Source organism: Littorina saxatilis, linkage group LG2 (assembly GCF_037325665.1).
Source record: "Littorina saxatilis isolate snail1 linkage group LG2, US_GU_Lsax_2.0, whole genome shotgun sequence".
NCBI classification, from domain to species: Eukaryota; Metazoa; Mollusca; class Gastropoda; order Littorinimorpha; family Littorinidae; genus Littorina; species Littorina saxatilis.
In genome coordinates, this window is record NC_090246.1 from 50,754,554 (window position 1) to 50,772,526 (window position 17,973).

A 17,973-nucleotide genomic window follows, 5' to 3' on the forward strand; every position below is an offset into this window, starting at 1 on the left:
TTGAAGGAAAGAGACAGCAAAACATTCTTTCTGGGATAAATGAATGAAGCCAAATGGAATTTTTTTTAAATGTTACAATGCCACTGTTGAAGACTAGTGTGAAATATCAACAGGAAAAAAGTGACAGTTATCGCTGCTGAGGACTTGAATGAAGAAATGTCTTCCTGGGATAAATCGCAGGATGAAATAAGAAGACAGAAAAAAAATAGTTCAAGACTATAATGTAAATGCCAACAAACAAGAAAATGGCAATGCCATTGTCGAGGACTTGTGTAAAATGTAACTCCTTTGACTGCATGAAGATTGATTTAGTTGTTGTTGCAATGATTGTATTATAAAAGAAAACTGGCCTGTGGGTGTGAAAGCATTCAGCACAAGCTTATACCAAAAATATAAAAACAGAACACAGCAAAAGAACGAACAAAACCGGAACAGCAGACATACATAAAATAACGAAACCAAAGTAGCAGTAGAATGCCTTTGATGAAACCAATCTTTTCTTTAGTTGGTGTTTAACGTCGTTTTCAACCACGAAGGTTATATCGCGACGGGGAAAGGGGGGAGATGGGATAGAGCCACTTGTCAATTGTTTCTTGTTCACAAAAGCACTAATCAAAAATTTGCTCCAGGGGCTTGCAACGTAGTACAATATATTATTACCTCACTGGGAGAATGCAAGTTTCCAGTACAAAGGACTTAACATTTCTTACATACTGCTTGACTAAAATCTTTACAAACATTGACTATATTCTATACAACCAGAATGAAACCAAGACAAGCAGGGTAAAGGTAGAAGAAGAAGGATAGCTGGTTGCAGAATGACGGTCAGCATAAAGCAGACGATGGCTTCATATAAAAACAGTCAGAACCACGGACCTAATAACTAATGGACGCTCCTCTTAGCTGGCTCTCGCTCTTTCGGCCAATCAACAAGTGCCAGACACAGCTGTGTGTTCGGGTGTTGGGGTTTCTCACTTCCGCTAAATCTCAATCCATCATGGCCACGCTGGAGAATGTTGTTGATCGAGTACTCGGCGAAATCATTGTAAGTGGTTTTTCTTCAAACTTTTGTTTAAATTATCAATGGAAAGAGATGCTAGAGGTACTTCGAAATACGTCAGGCAGTCAGTACGGCTATAATTTTGCGGAAATTCGAAGGAATGTGATGAACAAACACAGTGTTTTACAAGGCAGAAGGCTAAATTCACTGACTGACGATGTTTCTTTGACCATCGGAGATCGGGTCTCCTGGTCTTTTAATCAGTTTTTTTTTAAATCTGTTGATAAATATATGGTAGAAAAGCACTTTTGGGAGTGCTATTGATGTTATTTAGTCCCATGTCTCGTGCAGGCTAAAGGGTTGTTTACAGTCACTGTGGCATGCCTATCTCATCTGCAGCTGGGCTTGTTTTCATTTTGCTTGTCTGCTAATCAGCTTTTCATTTCCTGAAACCATTTGTTGCAATTATATTTGCTTGATTCAGAATGGGGATGATGACCTTTGTGACTTGGATGGGATTGCCCGAGCCAGTGAAAAGGAGGCGGCTGGCAAGAAAAAGACACCCTTCATTGAGGTAAGTAATGCAAGTATTTACTCATAATGCTTGACATTATAATTTATATGCTGTGTATGCTTTTGTGATCATTTTTTCTTTTCATATATTTTGAACAGATAACTGGCTACATACATTTTCTAGACGCGATGCCTGCTCAAGGCTGAAGATTGAATCTAAATGTGTATTTATGCATAAGTGTGTGTATATCAGGTAAATGTGTAAATACATGTATGTGCACCTGTTGCATGTAGCAGATCTATCTACTTGCTACATGTCTACTACCACAGGGCTTGCACGTAGAACACAAAACAACAACAAAATACTCTGCAATTGGTTGCCGCAGTAAATCTACATTTTCAGCTTTATTCCTTTGAAATGTCAAATCTGCTCGCGCACATATTTTTTCGGTGTGTGTTGCAAGTTGCAATGTTTATGTGTGCAGGTGAATATGAAATTGGTGGAAGATGCCTGCTCTTCACTGGCTGAAAATTGTATTTCGGTTGCAGCAAGATCTGTCTTCAAGAACATATCAAGTATGTACTTAATTATTTAAAGAGCCACGTTGGGCATCGATGACTCTCAGAAATGTAGTAAAAATAAACAAACCCAAGATAACCAGTGAAATGCTCAAAGGAATAAGATTATGAAGAATTACGCACAAGAAAACTTGCCCTGACGCATAAAACACAAAAAACAAAAAAAAACTGGGTGCCCATAGCTGTGTGTTTTGTTTTGGTTTCAAAACAAAGTAGGTAATTCTTGGAAACCAAGCCTTTTTAGGAAAGCAAAGCTTGGCGAAAGGGAAAGCCCCTAATTTGCATTCGTAGCTTGGGCCTGATATTCATGTACAAATTCCCGACGTGTAAACAATCCGCGCGACAGCGAAGCGGGGTACGTGTGCATATGTGTTCATTTATAGTTATTTTTTATGTTTATATCATCTTCTAAAGCCTTTTTACCCCCAAAAAATTCCCCAACGTGGCCCCTTTAAGATCAATATTATTGAGTCCAAAGTATGTAAGCATTTAATTTTAACCAATTTAAAATGAAGCATTGATCCATATTTTTTTGCTTTTGGGCAGGGCGGGTGTAGTGTTATATGCTGGTACTATGCTGTTACTGTAGATAAAAACTTGTGCAAAAAATTATGGTGTTCATGCTTTTTTTTTTTAACTCACACTTTCAAATATTGTTCAAAGTAGTTTGGAGTGCATGGCATAATTTTAATCATAGACATATGCAATTTTCTATTCTTGTATTTTGTAGGTCATTTGCTTCTGGAAAGCCTGGTAAATGTGGGTTTTTTTTCTTGCAGGGCCCACAGTGCTTGAAGCAGTTCGATTCCTCAATCAGTGCCTCGTTCCGCGAACCAAGTTCATCCGCAGCAGCAGGGAGCTGGCGTGGAGAAACTTCTACGCAAACTATGTGACCAACATGCCTTATGTGATTACAGCAACAGGATCTCCGCAAGCTGCCACATGGCTGTGTCAAAGACTATTCGAGACACTGTTACATGAGAACTATCCTCTGTCATCACCAACAGAAAGACAAGAAAAAGACCAAGAATGCGAGGATTTGGGTGTCGAGGGGAGGGACATTGTCAGCTACATAGGGGGGCATATACTTTCCAAACTGAAGCAGAGATTGGCAAAGTTTACAAAAATGACACAAATGAGGCTATTTCAACATGCCTTGATGACTTTTTGACCACAAAAGAAAAGGCACAAAACCAACTTTTCACTTCTACCATGGATAGGGGTAGGCTGGTTTACCTGAAACCACAAGCCGAGAAGTTTTTTCTTCTTTTAGAAATCAAAATGAGAAATGTTTGCAGTGCTAGAAATCTGAATGGTTGCAAATTGTCTGATTTTGAGGAAATGTGTGCAGCTGATGAAACCATCACATCAGCTTTTCACAGTTTCACTGCTGAGGCCTCAACAACAACCAAAGAGGTTGTGTTTTCAAAAGTCACACTATTTTTTTTTAAGATTAGGGTGCACCATGAGTGCAAAACATTCAAGGAGAAATTGAATTCCATGTCAAGGGTCAGCAAGCAAACAAAAGGCTTGAGAAAAAAACTCAAAGAAGGCAGTTCAATGAGTAGTGACTAACCCTGATAGGGGATCAGCTCGTTACTCCCCCTTAGGGTTAGGGTTATGAACAGTAACAATTAAGCCGGGGGAGTAACGAGATGCTCCCCCCTGATAGTATAGCACTGTCATGATTTGGTACAGTGCTTTCTGTATTTTGACAGTGGCAGAGAATTTTGCAGCAAAATACCAAACTTGTCGCTAAATGTGTTTCAACTTTCTTGTGTGTGCTGATGTTTTGCTGAACATTGTAACATACCCTGTTATGTATGTGGCTTTATTTATCATAATCAAAAAAGGATACTTTCTTGTGAAGGCCTTTGCATGGGTGCATCTTCTTGAAAATGAAAATAAGGAAGCCAAAAAAAAGACACATACAGAAGAGCTTTGCGACTGATAAAAACCTAACATTTTGTGCAGGCGCATAGGTGCAAACAGACTTTTAGTCTAAAGCGATATGATTTAGTCGCGCTTCCCTGTAAAGTAATAGACTGTTGTCTAACGCTTCATTTTGAAGCATGGGAGCTTGCGCTTACCCCATGCCTGAGTTATCTTTCTTATTCTTGTCGTTATTATTCAACTCGATGAGGATGTGTCTTCATGGCGATGAACATGCTTAATAATAATACTTATTTTGCAGGTGCGGTTCATGCAGTTGGTTAATTTATGTAAAGCATTTTCCTATGCAAGGCTTAGGCCTAAGGGAAGATGTTGGTTACTTCCCTTGACATTAGCTTTTTGGAGTTGTTAAACTAATTGTGGATTATCTTTCAGAGAATGCTGTGTCTGCAGGATTTTGGCTGTATTGTTACTTGTCTATATTTGTCATGATTATTTTGTACAATGTTACATTCATTGGTTTGTGCTTTGTATTATGTCATGTGTGACTTAGAAGGCATGTTGTTTATAATTGTATTTTCTGTTCTTTTTAGTGCCTTCTTTACACTGCTTTCTGGTTGCTACCAGAATAATAACCTTTTTTCACTACTTTCTGGTTTGCACCAGAAATTACATATATTGTTTCTGGTTCTATTATTGTTTCTAGCTGATTCTGGTACTGGTAGATATCAGAATTCATAATTGCTATTTCTGGTTTTATGTAAGCATTGCTATTTCTTGTATTAGAGTTCTGTTCATTGTTTCTAAATTATAACTTATAGATAGCATTGTCTCTGGTTGCTACCAGATTTAGCTAAACTGTTTTGGAACATTTCTGATTTAGATAAGCTACCTGAGTGGTTATTTTTAGTTACATTTTGCTTTAATAAAGGATAAGTTAAAGCAACATCTGTCTTCGGTGTCTTAATTGTATGCTCCTCTGTCTGTGCTATATATCCTTGTCCTTTCACCCGACCTTCCCACCTCGTCAGGGGACAACTATTCAAACCCATATCCTCATCATTTTGTTTCTCGATTGAGAATAATCATTTATAGATGACTATTATTCATTTCCCTTGTTGGGGTGTACTTGCATGTACTGGTGGTTTATTACCCATATGTCCTCACAGTGACTGAGGCTTATATGAGGCTCAGTGATTCGTGTATTTGTTTGTTCAGCCCATTTCTTTCTTGTGTTTATTCACAAGAAAAAAACACAAAAATGATCATTTATGTATGATTTGTGGTGGAATTTCCTCCATGGTGTGTACTAGGATGTATTGTACTAAATGTACTGTGGTCGTATATTAACGGGTTATATTTCCCCGTATGTGTACTATGTGTACAGGTTCATTGGAGGGAAGGTGTAGTGGTTGTTTGTTTGGTTTAGCAACGAAACAATTCATCCCTTTTTGGAAGATGAGTGTGGTCCGCCCGAGGGCAGACCGGGTTGTAGATTCAAGACAACAGCTTAGGGATTCTGTATCGGTTCGCTGAGTGGTCGTGTGGCTGTTTTCGCTGTTGGCTACGGCGCTCGCGCCGGTACGGTGGCGTTGTACTGCAGCTTGTTCCTCTTTGATGGATTTCTGCAGGCTGAGTTTCAGCATGTTGAGGGCTTCTTCGTCTTTATTCGCGATGGCGAGGGTCTCATCGCGGAGACATTTGATGGTGTCCGTTTCCTTTTCAATTTCCGCCTCAATGATTTCGGCGAACTGGTGTTGGAGGGAAATTTTGTTTTCCCTTATGGTATCCTGAAACTGATCTCTAAGCTCATGTATTCTGGCAGTAGAGCCGTTCAATGCTGGGTTGAACTCGGTGGTCCCTTTAAGGAAGGGTACACACCGGTCCTTCTCGATTGCGAGAATAAGCGATTGCTTTGCAGTGGTAAGACTCATTCTGCATTTGAAGGTTTCCTGCAGTTTGTTCAAGATGGGGATTACCCTTTCTTTGGCTGGTTTCAGGTTAACCTGTATGGCTTGGGCGGGAGCGGTTGCGTCCGCAGGTAACATAAAATAAATAAATATAAAATAAATAAATCCTCGGGCTAAGCGCTACGTTTGCTCAAAATCATGTGTAATTTTGTTGTAACAGATCGCAATTACACAACACTTCAAACTTGACAAAATTGATGCACTGCTGAACTTGAACACATCAACATTTCCCAAACAGTCCATTTCACTGAGGGAAAAGATAATACGCACACACACAAATAACTTAAAGGCACAGTGCCTTCGTTTTGCGTTTTTGTTGCAGCTGAGTGCATTTACAGTTCAAAAATCCTCCGATGGTAGTAAAACAAACCCAAAACTACCCAACGACGACATCTGTGAAGCTCGACAGTTTCTTGTTCACGCGAGTGCATAAATTAACCTAGTTATTACGTGGTGTTTGGTCGGAGTTCGATTCAACTGAGTGATTCCGGCCTCCATTTTGTTTTACACAAACTCATGATGATGTCTGACATAGTTTGCTAGTGACGTGTCTTTTTGTGCATGATGTGGTGATCTATCTGATCTAAATTTAGATCCAAAAATAGGTCAAGACCAGCCGGGTCCGAGTACGAAATTAATTCGTAAAAAAATCGCAGTTCTTGACTCTTTGGGTGCAAGTCAATGAAACTTGGTAGTCTAACGGATAGCTGCCTGAGGTATGACTAAAAGCCCCAGGGGCTCCGTGCACCTGGATTTGACAAGTTCAGTACCTTTAAGTGATACAGCCACAACACTGCACGATCAGTTGTTCTTTTTCTTTTTCAATGGACTGATGCTGAGGTCCACTTGAGGTGGTTCGTGGTGCGCCCCCCTAGAATTTCCTCTTGGGGTGATGATGAGAGCAAGCTGGCGCTGAAGGAGGATACTGTTCTCCTGATGACCAAACTCGTACAGGCTCGGGTTTTCAGCTGTTCGCTTCATGGCCCTGTGGCGTCCAAAGTGTTCCTCGATAGGGTCTTGGCAGAATTTGTTGCTGAGGATGAACGACACACCATTGGCCAGCAGAAAACGGGTCACCCCGATGAATGCGCGGACAGTCATCACCAGGCCTCGGTAGGTCTGATGCGTCAAGAACATCTTTTGACGGTCAGCTCGGGTGTATGGTTGATCATTTCTGTTGTCCACTGATGTACGCCAGTCCTCCAGGTATTGAAGAAAATCCTCCAGAAACTGAAATCTGGGATCATTCACATCAGTGTATGCATCTAGATCTGGCTTCAACTTTCTCTCACCTTCCTTCAGATGCCTGGTGTTCAGACAGTCAAAGAACCTGTCCATAAGCAGCACAAACTTTGCTGTCTCCTGGACCTCAGGCTTGCCGTATGTTTGCATAACACGCCCAACGCGGTTGCTCAGGACCTGCGCAGCCAGACTGACATTCATCTTGGAATGTGGTGTCAGATTAATGTGGGCATTCTCCAGCTTGGTCATCCGCAGTCCACGCGCCCTGTCAGCTTCACGAACATCACTGATGTGGCTCCACAGCAGTTTGAAACCATCTTTCCACAGCAGTCTGGTATTTTTCCCGCTGCTTTCAAGGTTGTTTCTGACAGTCTTTATCAGATGGGGTGCGTCAGAAATGAAGAAAACCTCCCGCTCTGGGGCATGGAGGTTGACTGCTTTGAAGCAGACATCGCTGACGCCAGGCACCTGGTGGAGCTGATACAGCCGCTGGTTTGGAGATGCTTTATCGCTGGTGCTGGCAACCACCTTCCAGCCACACTCCTCTAAACAACCGATGGCTGTCCACAACAGTGGCAACAGTTCATCAGAGGTGGCTCCCGTGGTGCCAAAGTACCCGACGCTCATCTTCAAAGTGCTGTTAACCCCCACCACATAAAAGACGAGGGCATGTGTGGCCACTTTTTCTCTGTCAGTGTCAAATGTCCAGCTGTCTTTGTTCACAAAGCCCACAAGGAAGCCGCTCCTCTGATCAAACATCAGATCAGACCTGATTGTCATTTCATCGTGTAGCAACACGACATATCTGAGTTTCAGGCAGTTTGGCAAGGAGTTCCTCCATGACTGCACCGAAAGCCTGCCTCTGGGCTGTTTGCACTCGTATACTCCCGCAGTGTGGTGGTTCCAGGTAGTTTCAGCACACTTGTCTTTCGAAGTGTCTCGTAGGCTGCTTTGCTTTTGCTTTGCAGCATAATTGCTAGGCGAATTATCATTGGATGCTATCGCATGCCTTTTGCTTTGCAAGTCAACGCCTTTTGTTGCTCCTCCCAGAAGAGCTTCTGGAGTGACCCCTCCTTCAGTTGACCTGTGTCTACTGCACATAGACTGCTGTGCATTGCTTCGTTCATGTGAACAGACTCTTCTTCCATTTTCTCTTTGAAGAGCTGCAACTCCTTTTGAAGACGGTTGTTCTCAAGACGCGTGTGCTTGAATGCTTCTTTGAGCTGTGCTTTCGGCATGTTGTGAAGAGGTGCATTGGGATGTATGGGCTTTGTCACAGCTTCTGCTAGCGTATTTCTTTTTTGAAGAAGAACTTTCTCAATCTGCACACATTTCTGACACAGTGGAGATGAAGGTGGCAACAATAACTCGCATCTTGTCGATTTCACACTTGAAATGTGGGTCACTTTCCCATTTACACACTTGTATTCCATGTGTCTATAATATGATGTGCGACCATCTGGTGCGCCAGCCAAATCCTGCAGATTTGCATCCCTGATTCCAGGGCAAACTCTCATGTCCTGCAGCTCCTTCAGCAGATGGAGCAGCTTCTTCTTTTCCAAGTCTATGCTGAGGTGTGGAGCTGGTGAACCAAACACCTGCAAACAGATACAAACTTATAAACTCTGCGACAAATGTAGCATAACAAGTTATTAAGAATTTTTGGGGGGGGAAGGGGGCAAGCATGACAATTTTTTTACTTTCCAGAGGGCTCCTGTAACCTTCACAGACCATATTAACTTCAAATTCAAACTCCAGCTGCTTTGAGGTCTTATTGGAATGATTTTGTAAGTTTGAAATTACACTGTTTACTGAATTTTTGGCAATTTTTCTTTTTGATGTTAAACTTGTCAGATCTGAACAAAACAAAATCACTGACACGGTCTGAGCTCTCAAAGACACGACACTAGCAAATCCTCTCAGCTTTAAAAAATTTTTTCCTTCACAAGTTTATTTTAATGAAGATCCAGTTCTAAAAAAAAGGTGTGGGGGGGTCAGAGGTCTATTTCATTTATAACATTTGAGTCATGTTGATTGTTAATATCACATTTTTGGTCTAAATTTTCAGTGCCATGAGCATTTTTTTTTAAATAGAGCGAAAAAAACAACTGGGGAATCACCTAATGTACCCTAATACTAATTTTCATGGAAATCCATCCAACCGTTTTGAAGATATTTGAAGCTACGCCCGGACGCATGCACGCACGGCCGCTCCCGAGTGAATCCAATAAGTTGTCTGCTTTGCCTAACAACATGACCTCACAGCATACTTCTCTAAAATGGCTAATCAAAGCAAAAAGTTGGCCCCAAATACCGTTACATCTGCAAGCGTGCCCTTCTCTGAGTTTTCCTTTGCCAGAGTGACAGTCACATATCCACGCTCAGAAGGAAGGCTGACTTGAAAAGATGATGCCATGTTTTCTTGAACAATCCAAGGACTCTCCACCAAAGTCAGGTCCTTCCTCACATCATCAAAGTTGTAGTAGGACACTCGGTCTGGGATTGGTGGAGGTGGTCTGTCAGTCTGTAACAGTAACACATGAGAATTGTATGGTTTACTGCTAGTGGAGATAACTCAAAATCTATCATTTCAGTCAACTTTGAACCGGCCTTTCAGCCAATCAATGACAAAACCCACAGATGTCAAATAGCCAGACGTCAGGCCCCCCCAAAAATAAATCTGGTATAGTGGTAACATGGCTGAAAAAAATGGGGTCAGTAGGTTTGGTAGGTACTTTTTCTTGTTTGTTTTTTTGGGCTGAATGTTATTGTGCAATGATTTTTTCTGTTTTGTTCTCCTTCCCCCATCCTAAAGACACATGAGGAATGAGGAAATAAAGGTTGTGATTTATTAAAACGCTAACAAACTTTCACAAAGCCTTGCTGTTACCCCGATGTGTGTTTTGGGTTACATTTCAGATTGCGTTGTGTGCTCCAGGGACATGACTTAGCAGAGTGCAATAATTAAAAAAAGTCTAGGGTCGGCAGAAAAAAATATGGTAGGTCGGGTTACCAGAAACAATTGTTGGTTTGTTTGGGCCTCAAATAGAAAAATATGGAAAATTTTAAAAATAAATAACATACAGGTCCTGGTCTTGAGGGATTCAGCGTCACAGGTCTTGGCATGTGATAGGTCGGAATGCTTCCCAGTACAAGGCCACTGCACTTGCCAGATGGACCTGAAATTGTATTTATAATGAATGTACACATAAAATCTAGAAAAATAAATGTAAAATAAATTTAAAAAATACCCAGAAAAAAATTGTAAAACCCAGCTCTGTGTCACAACCTGTGCTCTGTGTGATCAGGGTGCTTTCAAACTTGTATAATTAATCTATGGTTGCCACTTTCAAATCTGGAAATATTCTCAATTTTGTATTCCATATAAATGTGTGGTGGTGTGGTACAGCTGTCCCCAACACATCCCCCTCCAACTCCAAGTAAAAAGGGAAACCACCACAACAAATAGAAATATATAATTGGTGCTCATAACTGACATGCAATTCTTGTTTGTGCAAATTTAGCCAGTTACTTCAGTAAAGAAAATAACACAATAGCAAAAAGACTTACCGTATTTGATACCGCTTGCTTCAAAATGCCGGGAGCATATTAGTTGCAGTGTTTTCGTTGAATGACGTGTCCTTGCGGTCAATGATGCGGATCAATACTCGTCGGTACTCGTCTTGCTCGGCGCTCACTCCTTTCCTGGGCAACTTCGGAAAACATAATCCTTGACAGTTTGTCGAATTAGCGTGACAATCCACAATACAGCAGTTCGAACCACTGCTTTTATTCATCATGACGCTCAACCGGCCTGCCATTGTGATTGTTCGCTGAACTGTGAAATCACTTTAGGACCATCACTTTAATCAGCCACAAACTGCAATACATCAACGTGTGAAAGAAAATCCCACATACGTTTGAAGGCTACTTATACAAGAAAACGAATGTCACATTCAAGTATTTATTTTATGCACTTGAGAATGAAAACGAAGATGAAGACGAAGACACAAAAGTCGCTAATATGATGTAAACATTGCAAATGTCTGAGAAACGGAAGTGTGAAACCCCAACAGTTCTGATTGGACCTTTCGTAGCCACTCAAAGGGCCGTGACCCCAAGAGGAGCGTCCATTTATATTAGGTCCGTGGTCAGAACAGACCACAACAATTCCTAGCTTATAACCACGATATAACCCAAATAGACACTAGCTCTGGGGACAGAAAAATCAAGTTAGCATAGCATAGCCACAACAAGAATAGGCCGGAGGCCAAGCCAGACAATACAAAACCAAGCCAGACAATACAAAACCAAGCCAGACAATACAAAACCAAGCCAGACAATACAAAACCAAGCCAAGCATGCAGAGTATTCAGCACAGTAGCAAACAACCTCCGCCGACCATAAGAGGGGGGAGCCGAAGAAAAAGTAGTGTGAAAACAATGGAAAACCAAGGCAGGAAGCCAGAATAATTATGCTGTATCTGGAAAAACAATCTTTACACAAAACGAACTAGAACACAACAGCAAAAGGACAAACGAAACCAGAGCATGGACTTAAAATGCAGAACCAAGGAGCGAACAAAAGACGTAACAGCGACGGTAATCGAGAGCTCCATATAGCATTATGGTTTATACAAAACAGCAAGAAGGAAACAAAGGGAAAGAACAAGCGACGCCAGAAGCACAAAAACAAAACGAAACAAACAAACAAACAAACACGAAATTTAGCCGAAAAAGGGACATAACACAGTAGCGAGAAACAACTAGCATCGACCCTAGTCAGCAAGAAGGATACGTAAAGAGGTAGCTATACAATGGTGGTGATCCACATAAAGCAGACAGTAACATCAGTACAAACTTTATACGCAAACAGCAAGAACAATACACAGCAAATCAAAACAAAAACAGGAGCACTGCCCATGAACAACAACAACTACTACTACTACTACTACTACTACTACTACTACTACTACTACTACTACTGCTACTACAATAAAAAATAACGACGACCACGACCACGACCACAACAACAACAACAGCAACAACAACAACATCAACAACAGACAATAAACAAACAAACAAAAACAAGCGTAAAAACACAATCAAAGCAGGGTGTATGTATATATTCCAGCACAGTACACAGCAAACAACCACCACCACCAACGCAAACGGTAAAGTAAGAAGGCCGAGCAGAGAGAGCTAGCAAAATACTCGGGGTGGCGGTCCACATAAAGCAGACGATAACGTTAGTACAAACAACAACAGCAACAACAACAACACAGGAAGAAACCAATCCAAACAGCATATATTTTACCAGCACAGTGTATACCGAACAACCACCACCACCAATACAAACGGAAAAGAAGAACGGCCGAGCAGAGAGAGCTATTAAAAAATACTGGGGGTAGCGGTCCACATAAAGCAGGAGATAACGTTAGTACAAACAACAACAGCAACAACAACAAGAAACCAATCCAAACAGAATATATTTTACCAGCACAGGGTATACCGAACAACCACCACCACCAATGCAAACGGTAAAGCAAAAAGGCCTACCAGAGAGCTAGCAATATTAGGGGTGGCGGTCTACATAAAGCAGGAGATAACGTCAGTACAAACAACAACAACAACACAGAAAAAACCCATTCCAAACAGTGTTTCCTAGCACAGTGTAACAGTACCGAACAATCACCACCACCAATGCAAACTTTTATAAGCGAAAAGGCCGAGCAAAGAGAGCTAGCAAAACACTAGGGGTGGCGGTCCACATAAAGCAGACGATGGCGTCCACAAGTCGTGGCCATGTCAGCGAGGTGGCAGAGGAGGCGATCGCTGTGCCTACGGAGGTGCGACTCGAGACCCAGGGGCTGTGGGGGTCGGGAGGGACCCGGGAGGGACCGGGAGGGCCCTGGGACGGATCAGTAAGGGCAGAGACTGTAGAGTCTCTGGTAAGGGGAGGGTCCACGGCAGGAAAGAAAAGGAAACCCTACCACTGTTTTATGGGCCCGCAACAGTCCCAGGCCGTGGCGTCTGATTTACGGGCTCGCTGCCACAGTGCGACACTACGAATCGTATCGGTGGTGCTTTTATTTTCCCGGTGGTTGTGACGATCTTCTTTATTTTATTTTTTTTATCATGATGCCTATTTTTTTTTCTTTGCCATTTTGATATCGTTATTAAATCTCTCGCCATTACTATTCTCTTTACAACTTTTACCCCTCCCCCAGTGTTTCTTATCGTGTGTTTTTTCCTCCAGTCTCTTTATATTACTATTCAATTCTCTCGCCATGCAGGTTGTTCAAAAGTTTTATGTCGCTCTGGTTTTCTTTTTTTTTCTTTCTCTCTCTCTGTTTTGTGAAGTCTCTCTCCGTTACTACTTTCTTTTCAAGCCCTTTCCTTTCAAGCTTTTCTTCAGCATGACATCTCTTTAAAGGAACAGGTCTCTTGGTCTGGTATAAATACCGAGTTTCCATTTAGAATATACTATAGACTGTGGCAGCAGTACAATCTCTTTAGAGATTTTGTCTAGTTCCATAATCGTTTAAGCTACTCGACATTACTTTTATCATTTCGAGCTTCTTTTTTTTTCTCCGGCCTATAAGTTGAATAAAATTGTTAGCCAAGTATAAAACTACGATTTTCCATTTTGTATGCTGCGACGCAAGATGATTTTGTCTCTTTGCATTTCGTGCCATTAAACGCGAAGAATACGCATTCTATTAATCTGCTCGCTTCGCTTAACTTCAAACCTTCACCAAAACAACACAGGATCTTTTCAATTAGTCTCTATACCATACTTTTCACTTCAGTCAGTCGAGCACATAACCTATTATGTGGAAGTAGAACATGCACAACGCATCTGTCTGTGTTGAGTGAATGCATGTGTGAACTTGTGTGTGTGTGCCCCTAAGACTGAGTGTGTGGATGCGTGTGTGTGTGTGTGTGTGTGTGTGTGTCTGTCTGTCTGTCTGTCTGGCTGGCTGGCTGGCTGTCTGTCTGTCAATCTGTCTGTCTGTCTGTCTGTCTGTCTGTCTGTCTGTCTGTCTGTCTGTCTGCCGCTCTGTGTCTGTGTCTGCGTGTTTGTGTCCGCGTGCCTGTGCATGCATCCTTGCGTAGGTGCAAAAATAAGCATGCGGATATCAGTATTACAAGCACACATACCGCGAGAATGTCCTTTTGTATGATATTGACGCAATACTATTCTAAATGGTCATCAATTTTCTTTCTTCCCTTGCCTCCACCCAAACCTTTTGTCTGTCTTCTTTTACTCTCTGACCAGAAACTTAACATTTTCTACCCCACCTATGTTGACCAAGTTTTTTTTTAGCCGAGACCAGCTGTGCTGCAGCACTGAGGTCACTCAGAATTGTAGTAACTGAGTAGGAACTGTGTATCAACACGCTGGAATGCAGGCGTTAGATCGACGTTACAGGAAGCGACTGAAGTGACTGTGTGTACGGATATATCCGTACCAGGTCAGATAGAGCCATATATGAGTGGGTATGGATATATCCGTACCTGGGAGACAACGAGTAAAGCATGCATGATTAATTCAACTAACTCCCATCGCTGGTTTCTGTAGAGTCCCCGGATGTTGACTGAGAAGGATCCTCGAATTCCCACGTGCGCCATCCTTCCCTCTCTCTTCGTTTCATGATATCGACGCAATACCGTTTCAGGTGGTAGCGTATTTACCTTCTTCTCTCTCTTCTTCATTCTCTTCCTTCGTGTTCGATCCTTCTATCATCTTCTACTCTATGACCGGTTACTTAAAAAAAATTTGTATAGCATCGACGCAAGTCAGTTTCTAGATCTTTTCCTGTCTTCTTTTTATCTATCCAGTTTCTACGTATGTTCTACTTTTCTGTGACGAATAAGTTAAAAATGCATCATTCAAATGCATCTTCTTCTTCTTCTGCGTTCGTGGGCTGAAACTCCCACCGAGTATGACCGTTTTTACCCCACCATGAAGGCAGCCATACGCCGCTTTCGGAGGAAGCATGCTGGGTATTTTCGTGTTTCTATAACCCATCAAACTCTGGCATGGATTACAGGATCTTTTTCGTGCGCACTTGGTCTTGTGCTTGCGTGTACACACGAAGGGGGATAAGCCACTAGTTGACCTGGAAGATCGGAAAATCTCCACACTTAACCCACCAGGCGGGATTCGAATCCTCGACCTTCCGATTAAGAGGCCGACGTCTTACCACCCCGCCACAGCGCCCGTCATTCAAATGCATCGTTCTCGTTAGAAAGCTCCTCTGCGTTTGGGACAATCTTCGCATTTCTGCGAACGCCACCCTTTCCTCTCTCTCTGCTTTGTATAATCGACACAATACCATTTCACACAGTGGTCTATTTTCTTTTGCTTTGCTCTTCCTCTTTGTATCTCCTTCTCCCTTCTTCTACTCTTTGACCAATAACTTTTTTTTTAAACATGTATGATTCAGGTCCACTATACATAACTCAGCGTTTTGGGCCCATCGTTTTAGAGGGTCCCTGGAGGTTCCCTGGAGGTTTGGGAAGAGAACTCGCGCATTTCGGCCATAACGTCACCCCTCCTTCTTTCTTCCCACATGCTGCGCGCAGCTCATCCCGCGTTTAGAATAAAATTCCGACCACAATAGAAAGTTGTCAGTCCGCCGCAGAGCTGTCTGTTGTTATAAAGTTGTGCGGAATATATAACCGGCATAAATACGGTTGCCTTGAAGACAAATGGCCGTTTAAGTGTTCATTGTCAGGGCGAAGTGTTGCGGCCGCCGAGAGTCCTGGTGTGCTGATGGCCTCGCCTCTCTGCCGCGTCTTTGTCTTTAAAGCCATATCTCCTCCCTGCCCCCCCCCCCCTCCCCCATTGCCCCCACATCATCTTCCTCTCCATCAATCATCCCCATATCCAATCCCTTCTTCCACACCCCATTTCCCTTTGGGGAAACTTTCACTGCGCTGAAAATCTGATGTGCACAACTATCACGGTCCGTCCTACCACTCCCCCGCTCCGCAACCTCATTTTTATTTCATTTTTTATTTATTGCATTGCATTTTTTTGGGTATATTTATTGTCCTTGTTGAATTTTCTCCAATATTCTTGTCCATTTTGTCCGTTGTTGCATCAACCAACAGAACGGACGATGTTACCTTCAAAATCAAAATGACATAAATCTCCTGAATTGGTGCAAAAATAAATGAACACAGAAATGAGACATAGTGGGACATGGCTAATTGTGTAAATGACCCTAATTTCTTAGGCGTGTGATGTATGACTTGTGTCAGCTGGTCAGTCAAGGCGTTCAGACATTACACGCGCTGGTGCCTTGTCATTGCACCATAACATCATCATGGCAAGTCATACATATGCAACGGTATGGTAAAATGCTGAGCAGGGTAATAATAATACGGCGGTGTGAAACGGGTCGGCCCCTCTCACTCTTCACGTCCTCTCTTATTTCTCCACAGCCACAGGAGGTTGAAACATACCGCACAGCAGTCCGACACGACACAATAAGTTCAGGTGCTAAAATGCCAAGCGTTGTGTAAAATGCAAAGCACGAATGTTCGCGCCAAACCCTCCCCCCTTTCTCGCCCAGCAGTCAGTATTTCCGACAGGAACAGGGGGATGAGGCTTGTAGCGGCCGTGTAGGGACTTTATCATTCTGTGTCAGGATATCTGTTTAACGGGACACTCCGTCAAAAACGCCGCTTTGTTTTGCCTGCAAACATAATGACAGTGTCTGGCATTTATACCCCGCGTACTGTAGACCTGTCTACTTACTCGCGAATCGGAGGGAGACGATTTTTGTTATGCGCGGACAGGTGGCTTGTTCTCCGTGCCGACTGCGTAGTCGAGGTCTGACACGGAGTTGCAGGTGCAGAGTCAGAATATAGGTGCGTGAATGACACTGACTTGGTGCGTGACATGACGTACAACGTCCGGATAATTATAGTGTATAGTATAAAGTCGAGGTCTGACACAGACTTGCAGGTGCAGAGTCAGAATATAGGTGCGTGAATGACACTCGGTGCGTGATATGACGCAACGTTGTATGTCCGTATATAGTGTATAGTATATAGTCGAGGTCTGACACGGAGTTGCAGGTGCAGAGTCTGAATATAGAAGCGTGAATGACAATTGGTGCGTGATATGACACAACGTTGTATGTCTGTATATTTTGTCGAGGCCTGACACAGAGTTACAGGTGCAGAGTCTGAGTATATAAGTGCGTGAATGACACTTGGTGCGTGATACGACACAACGTTGTATCAGTATCCGTATTATATTATAAAGTTGAGGTCTGACACAGAGTTGCAGGTGCAGAGTCTGAATATAGGTGCGTGAATGACACTTGATGCGTGATATGACACAACGTTGTATGTCCGTATACATTGTGTAAACTCAACGTTGAAGGTACGTAGTCTGAACATTCAGTAAAAGTTCCATAGCCGGACACAACATCGCAATTGAACACCTGAGTAAAAACGCAAAAATGCTCTGGTATAGTGTTCTTCTTTCTATTATGCTTACTTATTCTTTTGTTTTCATGGGCTGACGCTCCCACGATACACTCGTGTTTTTGTACGAGTTGGTATGGCCGTTTTTAACCCGCCATTTAGGCAGCCATACGTCGATTTCGCCGGGAGATGCATGCCTAGTATTTTCCTGTTTCTGTGACCCACCTTACTCTGACAAAGACTACAGGATCTTTATCGTGCGCACTTGGTCTTGTACTTGCGTGTACACACGAAGGGGGATAAGAAACTAGCAGGCATGCACATCAGT

General features: G+C 42.5%; 1 protein-coding gene and 1 long non-coding RNA gene across 2 annotated transcripts; one reads left to right on the forward strand and one right to left on the reverse strand.

Annotated features, from left to right (window-relative positions):
* Nucleotides 1–875: 875 nt before the first annotated feature.
* LOC138956285 (uncharacterized) lies at nucleotides 876–4,073 on the forward strand. Its single transcript, XM_070327687.1, has 4 exons — nucleotides 876–1,045; nucleotides 1,485–1,574; nucleotides 1,999–2,089; nucleotides 2,872–4,073. The coding sequence occupies exons 1-4, from the start codon at nucleotides 887–889 to the stop codon at nucleotides 3,261–3,263; spliced, it is 732 nt and encodes a 243-aa protein (XP_070183788.1). The 5' UTR covers nucleotides 876–886; the 3' UTR covers nucleotides 3,264–4,073.
* A 5,315-nt stretch (nucleotides 4,074–9,388) lies between these two features.
* On the reverse strand, nucleotides 9,389–11,321 carry LOC138956293 (uncharacterized). Its single transcript, XR_011452592.1, has 3 exons — nucleotides 10,768–11,321; nucleotides 10,282–10,376; nucleotides 9,389–9,721 (listed from the first exon to the last, which is right to left on the reverse strand). It is a non-coding gene; the product is annotated as an uncharacterized lncRNA (long non-coding RNA).
* Nucleotides 11,322–17,973: the final 6,652 nt, after the last annotated feature.

Coding starts and splice junctions, on each gene's coding strand:
- LOC138956285 (XM_070327687.1), top strand. CDS start 887: ATGGACGCTCCTCTTAGCTGGCTCTCGCTCTTTCGGCCAATCAACAAG. Junction 1,046..1,484: donor GAGTACTCGGCGAAATCATT/GTAAGTGGTTTT, acceptor TGCTTGATTCAG/AATGGGGATGATGACCTTTG. Junction 2,090..2,871: donor TGTCTTCAAGAACATATCAA/GTATGTACTTAA, acceptor TTTTTCTTGCAG/GGCCCACAGTGCTTGAAGCA.